Consider the following 17,297-nt stretch of genomic DNA (forward strand, 5'->3'; position numbering starts at 1 on the left):
GAAATTAAGTGACTTGCTCAGGGTCACACAACTAGCAACGGTCTGGCAGAATTTTAATCTAGGTCTTCCTGACTAAGTTCAGCACTGTCCACTATGCCACCTAGCTATTTTTCTTTGTCACAAGGGAAGGTTTTCTAAGTGATAAAGACAGGAAAATTACCTGGAAATGATTATTATATAAAACTTAAAAGACCAATTTACCTTTATCAGACATCACATTATGACTAGCTTTTATACAGTGCTTTGGGGTTTGCAAAAGCATTTCAGAATGTTATCTCATTGGATCCTCACAACAACCTTGGGAGGTTTATGATCCCCATTTTACAGATGAGGAAATTGAGGCAAAGAGAGGTTTAGACAACTTGCCCAGGGTCACAGAGCTAGTAAGTATGTGAGGCTAAATCTTAACTCTCAGGTATTTTTGACTCCAGATCCAATGTGCTTTCTACCACATCTAGACATGTTGTTATTTTATCCACTTTCTCTAAACAAAAACTATAAAGCACAGCCAGTGCTCAATAGAGCAGGAAAGACACTTAGAAGAGGGACAAGTTTTAGTACTTTTAATATGGCTTAATGTGTTCTGTATCACATACTGATCAATGCACATAAAAGAATGAGAATAGGGTTTTTCACCAAGCATCTCCCCAGAAGTCAGAGTGCTGACCCATCAAGCAAAGAAAAGCCAACAAGCAAAGGGATTTTAGGGGATTTTAACAAAGGCTCTGGTTTGAACTTAACAGATAGGAAAGGCATTGGGGGAGGGAGGGAAGCAAATCCTCCAGTCTGAGAAGAGAAGCAGAAAGCAAAAAAAAAAAAAAAAAAGCCCACATCACAACCCCTTGTAAATATACTAAATAAGGCTTCTTGCATAACAACTGTGATTACAAGTATATATCAAAGCGCTGATGTATCCTACAAAGAACTGTTACTTGAAATATAAATGCAGAGAAAGATAATATTTTATATTAAAAGTAGACCTTATGAGGAACAGTCTTACAAGTTTTGTCTCTTTAAGAGAACATTTGGGACAAAGAAAGAGCCATGCTTTGCCCTGTGCCTTTACTCTCTGAGCTCCCAATCAGTGATCTTAATAAATGGAAGCAGACCATGAGTGTAGCCCAGCTCATCAATCTGGAGCAGATGTCAACAAGCTATAGACCATGGACCAAATCTGGCCTACCAATAGCCTGAAAGCTAAGGATGGTTCTTATACTTTAAAATAAAGTTATGTTGTATTAAAAAATGTAAAAACCATTCCTGGCTAGCCTGCTATACAAAAACAGGAGAAGACCACATTGGCCCTCAGGCTGTAGTTTGCTGCCCCTGGTCCAGAACATCCCTGGAACCCCAGGAAGTGTCTGGTCCTTTCTATTATTGGCACTTGTGCCAAGAGAGGCCAGGATATTCAAAAAGCTGAACTAAGCACACAGTCAAAATTTGCATACTGAGATTTAGCAAGGAAAACAAAAAGCAACAGGGAAGGAAAAAACTGAATCTCAAAAAAACCACAGAAGTATAGCTTTAAAAATTGTACAGTACTAGTCAAAGTGAAGATGGCAGCTGTCATTGGCTTTGTAGTGGCAAAGTATCTTGTAACAGTTTTGATATTTTTTAAAGAGTTACAGTAGGCTTGTTTATAGGGGGAAATAACTTACTTTGTTAAGTGCTTATAGCTACATATGCCACAATTATTTTAATAGGTTGCCTGTTTTTAAATAGGCAGTAGATAAATTTGCACCAAAGTATTCACAGCTTATGCATTTCCATAAAGGTCTTCATGAATGCAGCCAGCTTCTGAACATCCTCTGTGGTGACCGCATTATACAAAGAAGCACGGATTCCTCCAACAGACCTGGAGAAACCAAAGGGAAAATGTTTGACATTTTGCTTGACTGAGCATGCTACTTTCCATTCACCCTTTTCAGAAGGAAGTTGTCAAGACTGGACTCAGAATATAAAGAGACCTTTCAAGGGTATCAAATCCAGCCTTTTTACTAATATAAGAAGGCAGGAAGGTCATCTGGCCTTCACTTCTAGTGATGAAGAACTGGCTATGTAATGAAACAGTCAGTTCCAGCATGAGACAATTCTAATTAAAAATCTTCCTGGGGGCAGCTAGGTGGCACAGTGGATAAAGTATGGGCCCTGGAATCAGGAGGACCTGAAGTCGAATTTGGTCTCAGACACTTGACACTTACTAGCTGTGTGACCCTGGGCAGGTCACTTAACCCTCATTGCCCCACAAAACATAATAATCATAATCATAATAGTAATAATATAAATAAATAAAGATTTAAAAAAAAAAATTTAATTAAAATAAAAGTCTTCCTTATAATAAACCCCAATACATCTCCCTCTCATTTCCATTCACTGGTCATGGATATTGATGTCTGGAGCAGTAAAAGTATAATCCCTTCTCTAATACTAACGAGTCTTCCTTACGTCTTTTCACCCCTAGCTTCCAACAATAGTGACCTCTACAAATGCACAGATAGCCACTGGGTTTCACACTAAGCCTGGATTTAGACTACCTAATGCCACTAATATTTATGGGGAAGTTGGGATTTGGAAAAAAAGGAGGGTAGAGCAGAGCATTACCAGCTAAAGTTGTTTGTTTTTTCAACCACAATTCCAGGCCACAATACATATTTTAATACATTTCAAAAATAAAGACATGATGTAAATTTCACATTCCACAAGTAAATAGAAAATGAGGCAGGATCATTTCTGTGATGATGGTTCTTTCTCAGCAAATTATATAGTTGGTATGCTTGAAAAACCAAACAAACAAAAAATACTAAAGGGCAGGTCCCTGTCCATCCAACTCAATTAACTTCTACTTTTTCCTGTAGAGGCTAAGCCAAATCTCTGTCTCAAACTTTTGAGTCATTATACTTACCTATGCCCTTTCAAAGAGATCATATTAAGGTCAACAGCTTTCTCAAGAAATGTCTTTTCCAAAGTCTCGTCTCCCTTAATACTACCAATACGGAAAGGGATGTTCATTTTACTTCTGTTCTGTTTCTCCACTGGGCATCTGAAAAACACTGCATTGGTTAAAGTAGCTGCTCTGGAATGGGTAGCTTATTATCAACAAATGATGCCTTGAAATCTTCCTGCATGTAAGGCATTGCTATCGAGACATTTAATAATCTAGTCGGGATGGAATGGAAGGAACACAAGAAAAGGTAATATGAGGAAATAGCAAATCCATCAGTCAACCAGCATTTACTAAGCACCTCTCTGTGCCAGACACTGGGCTAACCACTGGACAGAGAAAACAAGGCAAAACATAAACAGTTCCTGCTCTCAAACAGAAAACTTAAGTTGCAGGAGGATAGGGGAAGAGTTCAAGGAAAAGGGAGAAATCACAGAAGCCTAGAAGCCTGGGTGGGGGTACTTAGGGTAGGCCTTTTACTGAGTAGGTGATGGGATGATCTGAGCCTTATAGAATTGAAAGGATTTCAACAGATTGAAGAGGGTATTGCATTCTAATTAGGGGTAATAAAGCATCATGTAAGAATTAGGCTCTATCTTATTTTTCTTTCTTCATCTCTTTCTTCCTCTCTCTTCATTTTGCTTCCTCTTTCTCTCATCTCTTTTCTTCTCTCTCCTTCCTCTCTCTTCCTCTTTCTCTTCTTCCTCTCTTCCTCCTTTCTCTTTCTTTCTTTTTCTTCCTTCCTTCCTTCCTTCCTTCCTTCCATTTATCTACAGATTTATTATTTAGTATTCTTCTACTTTCCCTGACAAGAAAAAAATTATTTTGTATTTATTTTTTTAATTATATATATATATATACATATGTGTATATGTGTGCATGTGTGTGATGTGTGTAAGTGTATGTGTATATATGTGTGTGTATGCATGTTTGTATGTATGTGTGTGTGTGTATGTATGCTGTCTCCTCCAATAGAATGTAAGCTTCCTGGGCAAGAGACTATTTCATGTTTGCTACAGGATTTGGCACATAGTAGGTGCTTAATAAATGTTTGCTGATTAAGTGATATAAAGTCTTGTACTACAGTCTTAACCCAACACCTCATCAGCCACACCCAGGATGAGGATAACTCTATATATCAAGGCAGTGCAAGCTCTGTCAGGTGCTATACAAAGCTGGAAAGGCCCCGAGTATGGGACCTTTCTTTTGTGGAGGGACCAGTTAACTGGATACAGAAAACCTCAATATAAGGCTGGCTGAAGGAGGTGGGCATTTTCAGAATTTCTCCAATTCTCCAGAATTTCTTAAACAACTAAATTAGAAAAGGGTTGGGAATGGTGTGTGAGCAGAAAGAGTACTGACATCCATCAGCAAATCAAATGTTCTTAAGGTATTTATGTAATATAGCAAATTATCATTATGCTGGACTCCACTAACTTAAAATCCCCAATAATTAGATCTGGGCTGAGCTGAGGTTTCTCTTTGCACAATCTGTGAAGAAAGGGTGTAGGAAGTAAATGAATAATGTAAATGAGATTATAGGAAGCATGATTAATCTAGTGGAGAGAACAAACTGTTTTTCAAAGCTTCAGCATACAAAACTGTTTAAATGCAAATAATGCTAATTATCACAAACTTCATCTATTCATTATAGCAAGCCCAGTAGGGGGCACTTTTGCATAGCAGGCCCAGCAGGGGGCACTTTGTCAGCAGTTACTGTAGGTACTTAAAAGTAATAAAGCTCCATTTCTTTAAGAATATGCTATAATTTGTGTTTCAGCTTTTCATCTAAAAAAGGTCCCATGGTGAAGCAGAATGGGGCCTACTCTGTCTAGCCAGCTGCAAACTAGATCATGCTTTACAGCCCATCTACCCATCTAGCTGCCCACTTGGGCCATCCTGCCATCTGCCCTACAAGAGATCAGGTCTCACTCCTATCTCCCTCTTTCCTACCTCTTGCTTTGGGCACAGTAATTAAATAAATGCTATCCTTGATTTGATTTACTCACCATTTTTATGACTCCACTAACCATAGCTTCCTTCCCTGGTTACTATTCCCCTATACAACACAGATGTGGATGCACAGGGAACTCCCTAGCCAACTTAGAATTTTAAAAGAAATTTAGAGATGACAGAATCAAGGCCAGGTTACAGAGAATTAATATTACTGTGGTATGGATGACATAAAAATAGTCAGCAATATAGAATGCCAAAATATACCAAAGCTTATTTTAGAAAGCTAAGGGCAACAAAAAGGGTCTGTTGTCTTGGGTTTTGCTTTTAAGCTAGATTGGGAGAAAAAAAGGAGACTCAAGAAAGGGATAGTACCTCTGCTTGGGGGTAGATGGAACAATTATAACTGACAACAGGAAGGCAGCAGAGGCGTTTAGCTGTTATTTTGTTTCTATTTTCACTGTGGAGAAATACATTAGAAATAACAGAGTATGTTTAACATGAATATAATGTATAACCTATATCAGATTGCTTGGTGGCTTCAGGAAAAGGGAAGGTAGGGAGCGTGGAAGAAAAATCCAGAACTCAAAAATCTTACAAAAATGAATGATGAAAACAATACTTACATATAATTGGAAAAAATACTAAAAGAATTTTTAAAAAACTACATCTTCTGGCCCTAAAAGAACTGGCTGGTGTGATGGCTAAGTTGCCATTGGGGAGATGTAAAAGATCAAGGAAAAGAGGAGAAATACGATGAGGCAGGAGAAGGGGCCCTTTCTACTACAGTATGAAACAGTGTGGAAGGGACCAGGGACTTTCCAGGCAAGACAAGAAATATCTCTTAGAGAAATCTGATGTATCCCCATAAAAATTTGTGAATGTAACACTTGAAAGTGTTATTAGTGGGGGACAAGTAGTAGTAGTCAGAATCTGAACAGTATTCCCACATCTAAGCAGCTCTATCTGCCACGCTTGACTGGAGGGTGCTCAAGGATATGGGGGAACCTTATTGACAACCAGCAACTCTTGCCTAAGGGGGAAAAAATCACAGTTGGCTCTTGGGTTCTGATTTTGAAAATAATGAGCAACTCAGAGTATTTTACTGGGATACTATGGAGATGTAAGAAAGAACAAGGAAAGCTTTGTTCTAGGAGACAAAAACCTAGATGTATCGTGTAATCATTCATTTACTTATTTATTTATTTTTAAGCAAAAGCACATTCCATTTTATTTGAAGTCTCTGCTAGGTGGGATTCATTAAAATTAAACTGCAAATAAAAGCAGTGGAAGGGAAGTTCCCATTAAGAGTTATACTCTCCCCTAGAGGCACATACATAATTCCTATGAAAGTTAATAGGAGTCAAGCGTACACCTTTAAGGCAGAATAGATACTAAAGGGAATAACCAAATACCTTGTAATGGGCTTTGGACTTGAATTGCTGTCCCTTTCTTTTCCATGAGATGCTAGGTTATTTCATAGCTGACATTTAAATTAAAAACACCACAGCTACGCTGTTTAGACATTCTACTGCTGGGGAAAATGCAATGTACTGGTTCTTGTCTTGATGTTCAGCAATTAAATGCACATCTTATTTAGAAAAAGGAACAGCTACCATGTGGAAAATTGGTGTTTAAGGCTTTCCCCCCAAAAACATTCACTTTTTCTACTGCAATACAAGTGGCACAATGGATAAAATGTACTAGCCTTAGAGTCAGGGAGCCCTGAGTTCAAATACTACCTCAGACACAAACTAACAGTGTGACCCTGGAGAAGTCACTTAACCACTCTCTGTCTCAGTTTCCTCATCTGTAAAATGGGAATAATAATATATACTTCACAGAGTGGTTGTGAGGATTGAATCAGATAACAAGTAAAGGGCTTTACAAACCTTAAAGTGATGTTTAAATCTTAGCTACTATGAAGGAATATAAGAGTCTATCACACCACAGAGACACCTTTCAAATAGCCTGGCCACTGGCCCTACTGCGTGACTTTGGGAAAGTCACTTCACGTGTCTATGGCTCAACTCTTTATTCTGCACAATAAAGGGGTTGGTTTAGATGATCTTTAAGGTCTGTTACTAGCACCAAGATTCTACAAGATTTCTATGAAAATGAAAACCTGAAGTTCACAAAATGCAAGGAATTTTAAAAGACCACTTAGCCATGACCATGGATCCAGGCCAAAGCACATTCAGAACATCTCAGATGGGAGGGGAATGCCAAGGACTAAAAATAATAAATTCAACCTTGAAATTTTAGTCTCAACCTAAGTTTCCTCCTCTGTGAAATGGAGATATTAATAGTACCCACCTCTTAGAGTTGTATCAAATGAGATAGCCCATGCAAATCACTCTGCAAACCTTCAAGTGCTATAAATGCTTTTTTTGTTGGTTTTTGTTGTTTTCAGTTGGGGCTGACAATTCCTGACCCCATCTAGAGGTTTCTTGGCAAAGACACTAGAGTAGTCTGATATTTCCTTCTCCTGCTCATTTCAGATGAAGAACTGAGAATGGAGAATGCTGTATATGCTATCAGAATAGATTGGGGGTATTTTCCCCTCTCAGTTTTGTTTTACTAAAAAGGTGATTTTAATCACAGAGGGGGTATTTAAGGAAATTATTGTAGCAAAATAAAACAAGAAACAGAAAGCACCAATAAAACATTTTTAAAAATTTAACTGGCTGCATACAGTAATCTGAGGTAAGTTAGAGATGGTCCCAGGAAGTAAGAAAAGTTACCACTCCCTATTGTGCATTCTAGCCTAGTAAATGGGCTGTAACTCTACCAAAGGACCACAGGAAACCACGATCACTGCACAAAAGTCAACCTAGGGCTACTAAAGGGTACAGCAATAAGTATGAATTATGGAAGGTCCTCTCTAGCTGGAAAAGTTTAGGACATGGGCTAGGGATGAACTGTCATCCCCAAACCAACTTGGCTAACTTCAGAGGCTCATCAACTAGAGAATGAATTTTCTGGATGATGATGATGGTAGTGATGACGATAAATAGCTTGCATTTATATAACCCTTTAAGGTTTGTGAAGCATTTTACAAATATTATCTCATTTTATCCTCAAAACCCTGGAAGGCAGGTGCTACTATCCCCATTTTATAGATAAGGAAACAGAGGCATATTGAGGTTAAGTGACTTGTCTAAGGTCACACAGATAGTAAGTATAGGAGGTAGGATTTGAACTCAGGCTTTCCTGACTCCAAGTCCAGCTCTGTCCACTGTGCCACCTAGTTGCCTCTAATAATGATAATGATTAATAATAATAGCTAGCAATTTGGAATTATGCCCAAAGGGCTATAAAGCTGTGCATACCCTTTGACCCAGTAATACCACGATTGGGTCTTTTTCCCAAAGAGATCATAAAAAAGGGAAAAGGACCCACATGAACAAAAATATTTATAGCTGCTCTTTTTCTGGTGGCAAGGAATTGGAAATTGAGGGGCTGCCCATCAATTCGGGAATGGCTGAACAAGTTGTGGTATATGAATGTAACTGAATTCTATTGTGCTGTAAGAAACAATGAGCAGGCAGATTTCAGAGAAACCTGGAAGGATTTGCATGAACTGATGATGAGTGAGATGAGCAGAACCAGGAGAACAATCAACATTATGTGTTGATCAACTGTGATAGACTTGATTCTTCTCAGCAATACAACGGTACAAGATAGTTCCAAAGGATTCATGATAGAAAAGGCTCTCCAAATTCAGAAAAAAAAAAGAACTGTGGAATATGGATTCAGATTGAATCATACCATTTCTCTTGTTTTTGGTGCTGTTGTTTTTCTTTTTTGAGGTTTTTCCTTTTTGCTCTGATTCTTCTCTTTTAACATGACTAATGCAGAGATATGTTTAAGGTTATTGTACATATATAACCTATATCAGATTACTTGCTGTCTTGGGGAGGGGGGAGGGAGGAAAAATATTGGAAACTAGAAATCTTATAAAAACAAATGTTGAAAACTATCTCTACATGTAACTGGAAAGTAATAAAATACTTTTATAATTTAAACTAATAATAATAATAGCTAGCATTTATATGGCACTTTAAGGTATACAAAGTGCTTTATAAATATTATCTCATTTTATCCCGATGATAATCTTGGGAGGTAGGTGTTATAGTAACTCACAAAATCATGAACTAAAAGGTCTTGATCTATATTCATGGAAGGAGTATAATTAAGTCAATGATCTCCTAAGGTTCTGAAGAGATGGTGCTCTTCTAGGCATCCCCATGTTGTGCACTGTCTTCCACATTGACACGTGTTGAAAATATTTCTGGACTAATGTCTTAACCATTAGCCACTATAGAGGTGACTGAGAAAAAGGGGAGAAATAATATATTCTGCTTTAGAAAACTGGGAACCAGACTGCTGTCAAGCAGGCACCTATATACATCATGTAGACCTAAACTCCCCTATTCTCAGATTAAGAGATTGGGGATTCTGAGATTAATTCCCAGATTAGGGAAACTAGAGAAATCATATAATAGAAGAAACTAAACACCCAGGATTCCTTGGGATTTAATCAGACAATATTTCTCATGTTGTTGTTATTTTTCTATGGCCTTCGAGCTTCTAGCTTTAAAATTGGGCAGTGGGGGCAGCTAGGTGGCACAGTAGATAAAGCAGCGTCCCTGGGTTCAGGAGGACCTGAGTTCAAATCCAGCCTCAAATACTTCATACTCACTAGCTGTGTGACCCTGGGCAAGTCACTTAACCCTCACTGCCCTGCAAAAATAAAAAAAAATTGGGCAGTTATGGATAGTGGTGCACTTTTGGCTCAAACTATGCCCCAAAATCCAAGTATCAATACTAGGTCTATACTTCAAAAAGAACAAAGAAAGAAAAAAGGACCCACAGGTACAAAAATATTTATAACAGCTCTTTTTGTAGTAGCAAAAGAACTGGAAAACTAACAGGATGCCTATCAATTGGAGAATGGCTAAACAAAGTATGATACATGAATATAATAGAAATACCATTGCACTATGAAAAATGTTATGAACCTGAGAAAACTTGTATGAACTGATGCAGAGTAAAGTGAACAAAGCCAGAACCACTTGTTCAGTAACATCATTGGAATTAACTTTGAAAGATTTAAGAACCATGATCAATCTAAGACTAATCAGGACTCCAGAAGATTTAGGAGGAAAGATGCTACCTACTTCCTAACAGAGATATAATAGACTATGGGCCAGAATTAGTACATTTTCATATTGGGATGGGGGGGCCTGGGTAGGGAAGCTCAACAGCCATCACAAAAATTCTAAACATAGACCCTCCTTGATACTATTTCTTCCCCTTATAAAGACCAAAACAGAAGACTTGAGATTTATGCACGTTTACTAGCTGTATGACCCTGGGCAAGATTCTAAAGAGCTCCAAACATCAGTTTCCTCATCCAGACAATATTATGACCTCTGAGATCACTTCCAACTTAAAACAGGAGATCCTATGGCTCCACTAAAGGGAAGAGTTTGACTCAGACACTGTTCTTTAGGTGTGTGAGCAGCAAAAACAAAAGAAGGAAAAAAGCCCTCAACACGGCAGCAGCACAAAAGTGGTCAGAGCTGTCTGTCTTCTTTAGGTAAGGCTCCTTCTCTTGGCTTCCATCTTTTTACCCACTAAAGATCTCAATGTATTTCCCTAAATATTGCTGGTATGTTTGTGTCTCATAGAACTCCCAAGAGCTGATGCCAAGGAGTTCCAGTCATCTCTGAATAATGTGCTTAAACTCCCCAAAATATCAATGTAAGATCAGTGGGAGGTAAGTGTAAAGAGAAAGCAGCATCCCAGGGGAACTTATAGCTGAAAAGACAGTAAAATTACAGGATTTGTACTGCCTCAAGAAGGTGAGAACCGGAAAACCGGAAATTTGGTGCTCAGCATTCCTCAAACGGCTTGGGACCATTTGGGGCTATTTGAATGAGGCAGTGAGATGAATTCATGGGAATCACACTTGAGTGCACATCATCTCCTATTAATGATTGCCAAGTTCACTGAGAAAGTATTTCCTAACTGGAAATACTTTTCCTCAAGGAAGCTTCCCCAGAATTATGTAAGACAATAGATAGAAAAACTGTCGAAGGGGTATGTGATGGGTGCATCCATCCCATACTAATTTCTACTCCAAAGGAAGACTATCTCAAGAAGCAAAGAGAAGTGCCAGAATGAACACTGAGTTCAAAGAATGTAAAAATTAGAAATGACCTGAGAAGTCATTTGGTCTGACCCTGGCCAGAAATATGAAGTCTCTTGAGAATATCAAGAACTAGTCATCGAACCCCAATTTGAACACTACCAGTAATGGAGAACTCACTCCCTATCAAGGTATTCAATTCCATTTCCACACTACTCTGACTGTTAAGCTTTCTTTCTTTCTTTTTTTTTTGCAGGACAATGAGGGTTAAAGTGACTTGCCCAGTGTCACACAGCTAGTAAGTGTCACGTTTTGGGGGGCCAGATTTGAACTCAGGTCCTCCTGAATCCAGGGCCAGTGCTTTATCCACTGAGCCAACCTAGTTGCCCCTGTTAAGCTCTTTCTTAATACTGAGTTGATATCATTCACCCATTCTAGTTTTACTTCCTATGGACACAAGAATAAGGCTAATTCCTTTTCCATATGAGAAGACTTCAAACATTTGAAGATAGCAGTGAAGAAAGTCTTGCCAAGTCTCCTCTTCTATGGGATAAATATTTGCAAATGATCTCTGAACATGAATCAACACCTTGCCCTACTTTTTTGCAGAGGTGGGAGACTATGGGTATAGGATATGACACATACATGTACGCATGTGTATAAATTGCATTATGTGTGTATATATGTGTACATTTAGAAGTATATATACACCCATTATATATTCCATCTGTGTATATACTATATATTTTACTATATATCATATCTCCTATATATATTATATATATACATATAGAGAGAGAACATATATAGTGGGGAAAGTCTGACATTATGTCAGACTTTTGCACTGTTTTATTTCGCCAATTTTTTCTGTCTTTATTCTTTTTTTGTTTGTTTTGGGTTTTGGTTTGGGGGTTGTTGTTTTTTCAGGGCAATGAATGTTAAGTGACTTGCCCAGGGTCACACAGCTAGTAAATGCCAAGTGTCTGAGGGTGGGTTTGAACTCAGATCCTCCTGAATCCAGGGTTGGTACTTTATCCACTACGCCACCTAGCTGCCCCTGTCTTTGTTCTTTAAGAGATTTTCTCTTGGAAGGTGAAGAACAAGGAGGAATCCATCAGAACTCTAGGTTATACAAAAAAAAAAGATAACAACATTTTTAAAAAACCTATTCCAGAGAGAATGTTTCAAAACATAATATAGCGCCTGCTATGTTCTAGGTTCTGGTCGCACAATCCTGGGAAAGAGCCTGGCACAGGTGCAGAGGAATTATTGTGAAGATAAAATGGAAGATTTGGTACTCAGAATTCCTATAAAAATGGCTTGGAATTGTTTGGAACAGAACTATTTGAACTGGGCAATAGAAAAAACTCAAGGGAATCAGGGGCATACAAGAGAGCCCCCATTCTGGTCCATGAACTCCTACTGCTAAGGTTACTAAGTAATTTAGAAAGAATGGCTTAACTGGGAATTCTTTTCCTCAGTGAACTCCCAGAGAACTATGCTTCCCTGTCAACATCCATCAACCCATGTCACTGAAATGGAATGTAGTCTCTCTTTCTTAAACAAAAAAAACAATAGCAAGAGAGGGTGTTGATTGTACCTGCAAAGTAACTTATCTTATCCAAAAATCTTATTTTCAACCTCTGGGTTGAAGCACATTTTGTCCATCCCTCTCTTGGGGATAGACTACTTGTACTGTTTCCTAGAAAAAGAGAAAAGAGCAAAATTTCAGAACAGCTCTAGGTAGATGCAGGGAAACACTGGGGAGCTGCCAGGAAGTTAAGTACTGGCCATTTTAAGATGACATCAACAATAGCAATCTGTGTTTTGTTTTGTTCTTTTGTTTTGTTTGGTTTGGTTTGGTGAGGCAATTGGGGTTAAGTGACTTGCCCAGGGTCACACAGCTAGTAAGTATTAAGTGTCTGAGGCCACATTTGAAGTCAGGTCCTCCTTGATCCAGGGCCGGTGCTCTATCCACTGCGCCACCTAGCTGCCCCAGAAATCTGTTCTTGTCAGAAGAATAATTGTGCAAGAATATTTTAGTATAATATGGCATAGGAAATTGAGCGGTAAATTTGCATTCAGAAAGATCCAGTTTTGATTCCTACCTTGTACTTACTAATTGTGTTAACCCTGGGCAAGTCACTTAACTTCTGAGTGTTTCCTCACTTGTAAAATGATAATAATGATCCCTACTGCACCTATATCACAGGGTTGCTGTGATGCTACAATGAGATAAAGGACGTTAGGTGCTTCACCAGCTTTAAAGTGCTATATAAATGTCGATTGTTATTTATTAATGTTATGAATTACATTTCTTGGGACAGGAGTGTTTAGAACTTGAAAAGACATGCTTGTAGTTTATTCTATATGAGACTATATAAACCCTAGGATAACACTGTTTATAGGTACAGAAACCTGAATGGGAGGGGATGTTCTAAGGGAACAGAGGTCTCAGGATAAGATTGTCCCATATACAACACTTCAATTAACAGGTGTCTACTAGAGAATGAATGTCTTTACTGTGGTCTATCTCCAATGGTGTATAATGGGAAAAAGGTGCTCAGAGGTTCCCCTTCCCTTTAGCTCCATCCATTCTTTTTAACTTTCATTTTTTTCTACCGTTTTCTAAGATGTCTGCCTTTTCCCACAATCATTCCCTAGTCTTTTACATATTAAGTTTTGACCATATGCTCATAGATTTATAAATACATAAAGAAGTTTTGGGGGGTTTTCCTTTTATTTGTCCATTTCCTTTAAAAAAGTATGCATTAAAGGAAGCCCAATGAGAAAGCAAGGGAGAGGGGAGTCCAGGAAGTATTGCCACTGGGGAAAGTTTTTTCTTCCCCCAAAAGGCAAAGTATTTTGAAATAAGAAAGGTTTAATGACATGATTTGAATGAAATTAGGAACTTCTAAAATGGGCATTTGAAGATAAGAACCATTCTAATAACATTTTTATACTGGGGGAAAATGGCTTACTGGAAAAAATAGGTATATTTCCATATCTATGTGTGCATTGGGTAGGGGGAGAACACAGGGGAGAATTCAAAGAGACTAGGAGATAAGTGTGGAATAGGTTTCAAGGTAAGATCCAGAAGAAAGTTTCAGAGAATTATGCCATGACTGAATTAGATCAATGGTTCAATTATCATCATGAACATAGTGCCCTTTATAGTTGGTCACTACCCATCACCAGGAGGCAAATCCAAGGGTAAATAGATTATGACCTTTATATTCCCAGATGGTTTCCCCAAGCTTTATTACAAAGAATGCAAAAAATATGAAAGACCTCAGGATACAATGGGGCTAAAATCAGAGGCTGAATCATTCCAAGAGCCCAACTTTTCCCACTTAGAGTAGAGCTATAGCTGGATAAATAGTAAGGATCCTGGTAAGACCCAGATTCCTGTTTCTAACTATGCCTTATCATTAAAACTTTATAGCAACTATTTATCTTGTAGTCTGGATTCAGACTGTTGAATGCCTATGATATTCACTCAGTATCAGGCCCTAGGGAGGGAAGGTAGTAGTGGAGTATTGATGGGCTAGAGATCTATTACCATTCCCATCTTGAACTCTCCACCTTAAATAGACCCATAACCTTCTGTCCCCAACATATGCTAGATTTAGTATTAGATTTACTTTTGCTATATTGTCTTCTTAGAATTCCCCACCCATCCTTACCCCTATACACATCCTCCCCATCCTTCAAAACCAATTCATTTTCCACTTCCAACATGAAATCTTCTGTTTGCTCTAAGACACAATGTTTCCCTACCTCTAAACTCCTAAAACATGTTTAATCAGTTCCACATATTCCACCACCTGATAATATACTGTCTTGTATGGGCCTGTTAATGTGGCACAGTGGAAGAAGATGCTTGATTTGCAGACACTGGCCGGACAAAATGGCTCTACCATTTCCTGACCCTCGGTTTCCTCATTTGTAAATTGAGGGGGTTGGAGCAGATGACATCTAAGGTCCCTCCCAAATCTAAATCTATAATTTAATGACTATAAACCTTTTAAGGAGAGCAATTAAATACCATGCTTATTTTGATTCCTCCACAGAACCTCACATCATGATGGGCATTTTTTAAAAGGGCAGTTAGTGAAAATATATAGTTTAATTGATTATTTGGTTTTATAAATAATTGGTTGCAGGGAACTAACTTGTCCCCGAAGCAGAGCTCATAGAGCTAGTATGAGGAAGATGACATTCCATCTTGTGGCACAGAAAGCAGTTTACTCTCTTAAAGAGCAAATACCAAGCGGAAGGGTATCAAAAGAGTAGGAGTTAAGATCCAAGGAATGAAATAAGTGCTTCTGATAGGTATCCCCAGTATAAAACACGTAAGTCTGTCCAAGAGGCATATAGAAGAGGCAGGGAATAGAAAGGGTCATATTCCCTAGAACAGACTTCCTTCTCTTTTTGTGTGTCCCAGACCCCATGGGCAGTCTATAGCCTATAGACCACTTCTCAGAATGCTGCTTTTAAACACATAAAATAAAATACATATAATTACAAAGGAAATCAATTATATTGGAATTTAGTTCAAATTTTTTTTTTGCAGGGCAATGACTTACCCAGAGTCACACAGCTAGTTAAGTGTCAAGTGTCTGAGGCTGGATTTGAACTCAGGTCCTCCTGAATCCAAGGCCAGTGCTTTATCCACTGCACCACCTAGCTGCCCCCTCAAAATATTTTTAAAAGTTCCCAGACTATAAGAAATTAATTGTGATTTGGGGTTTCCATGACCCCATCTTTGCTTCATCATGTTCAGACTGAAAAGATGTAACCTTGAAAAAGCCCCACCTAGGAGTTCCCCGCTGCCCACATGTGCCTGGCCAAATTATAATGGGGCCCAGGAGGTATGATGAACTAACTGGAGACTCAGCAGGGCTAAGAACCTCCCTTCCAGTGGGAGAGGCAGGAAGGACAGCAGAGAGAGAGGAGAGAGAGAGAAGCTGGTGTGTGGTAGACCTTCAGACCAAACCAGGAGAGACTGCACAGCCAATTCTCCTTAGAACTACATGTTCCAGGTGGTGGTGAGTTTGTGTTGTTGAAGGGTGGATAGCTGTTTAGGCTAGCTGAGCTAGAAGCAAGTTTAGGGTTTGAGTCAGTTTTTGTTCGAACTAAATTGTTCTGAGTAGTTGAGGAAACAAAGCTTATTCGAGGTACCTGGGGGCCTTTTTACCCTAGAGAATTAGATTCTAATCATCTGGGAAGTGGGTCATATCTTTCCCTTCCCATATTCCCTTTCTCGTTGTCCCTGGCTCTATTAACTTTATTTGTGTTGTAGATTTGTTCCAATTAATAAAGCCTGATTTGTTTGTAGAAAAGAGGCTGTTAATTTCCTTTCTTATCAGTCTTAGTGAAATAACTAAAAAAAGGCAGTTTGGAAGAGATGAAATTCTGGGCCTAGAGGTCTCTCATTATTTTCTGAACCTCAATATTGTGGTGAGCCACCCAACTAATTCTCCCCATACTAAATTTGACCCCTACAAGACCCCAGCTTCAGAACCCCTGTCCTAGAGAGGGAAATTAGCTTGATTGGATTGGTTGGATTTCTTCAAGGTCACATCTTTGGTGGTGAGAGGCATCTTATATTCTAAGCTTACAAGCTCAACTTCCTTTGGGTTTGTTTTACCTTTCCCTCTTACCCTTTTTCCTCTGTTTTAACTCCTATTCCATTCCTACTTTCCCTAGTACTTCCCTCTTCTGAATCCCACTTTGTACATGTTGTCTTGTCTACTTGGTCATCACAATGAGGCCAGGCAGATGACCAAAGAAATAAGAGTACAATTTTGTTACCTCTTCAAGGAAATGCTATTGATAGGCTTTCCACCCCCATTACTATCCATCCCCTTTGCTAATGGAAACCCACAAGGAGATTTGTGGTGGTTTTCTTTAAGATTAATTAAGGTTCTTTTCTCTCTTACAGCATAATTGGTTATATGAATTAATGGCAAGAAGAGTAGCTTTTGCACAGATTATTCTCTCCCATCTTCCCTTCCCCCAAAAGAAACTGGTTTCAGAATGCATCACTATTTTTCATTTGACTAATTGCAAAATCCATCTACATTTCTCTGTATACAAATGAAATAAAACCAGCCCAGAAATTCCAGTAGTAAGAGATGCCAAACTCAGATTTTAAAACTTGCTGTGGATGATCAATAAAAATCACAGAATAAAGCACTGATCTGGGACTGAGAGTCTCTGGTTCTGATCCTTACCAGACAT

General features: G+C 38.6%; 1 protein-coding gene across 1 annotated transcript in view; it reads right to left on the bottom strand.

Moving 5' to 3' along the window:
• Window positions 1-548: 548 nt before the first annotated feature.
• Window positions 549-17,297, bottom strand: part of PSAT1 (phosphoserine aminotransferase 1) — a 39,143-nt gene continuing 22,394 nt past the window's right edge. The window contains 2 exon segments of the mRNA XM_043972430.1: window positions 549-1,855; window positions 2,903-3,040. Coding sequence (XP_043828365.1) covers window positions 1,750-1,855; window positions 2,903-3,040 — 244 coding nt within the window. The 3' untranslated portion in view covers window positions 549-1,749.

Source organism: Dromiciops gliroides, chromosome 1 (assembly GCF_019393635.1).
Source record: "Dromiciops gliroides isolate mDroGli1 chromosome 1, mDroGli1.pri, whole genome shotgun sequence".
Classification (NCBI taxonomy): Eukaryota; Metazoa; Chordata; class Mammalia; order Microbiotheria; family Microbiotheriidae; genus Dromiciops; species Dromiciops gliroides.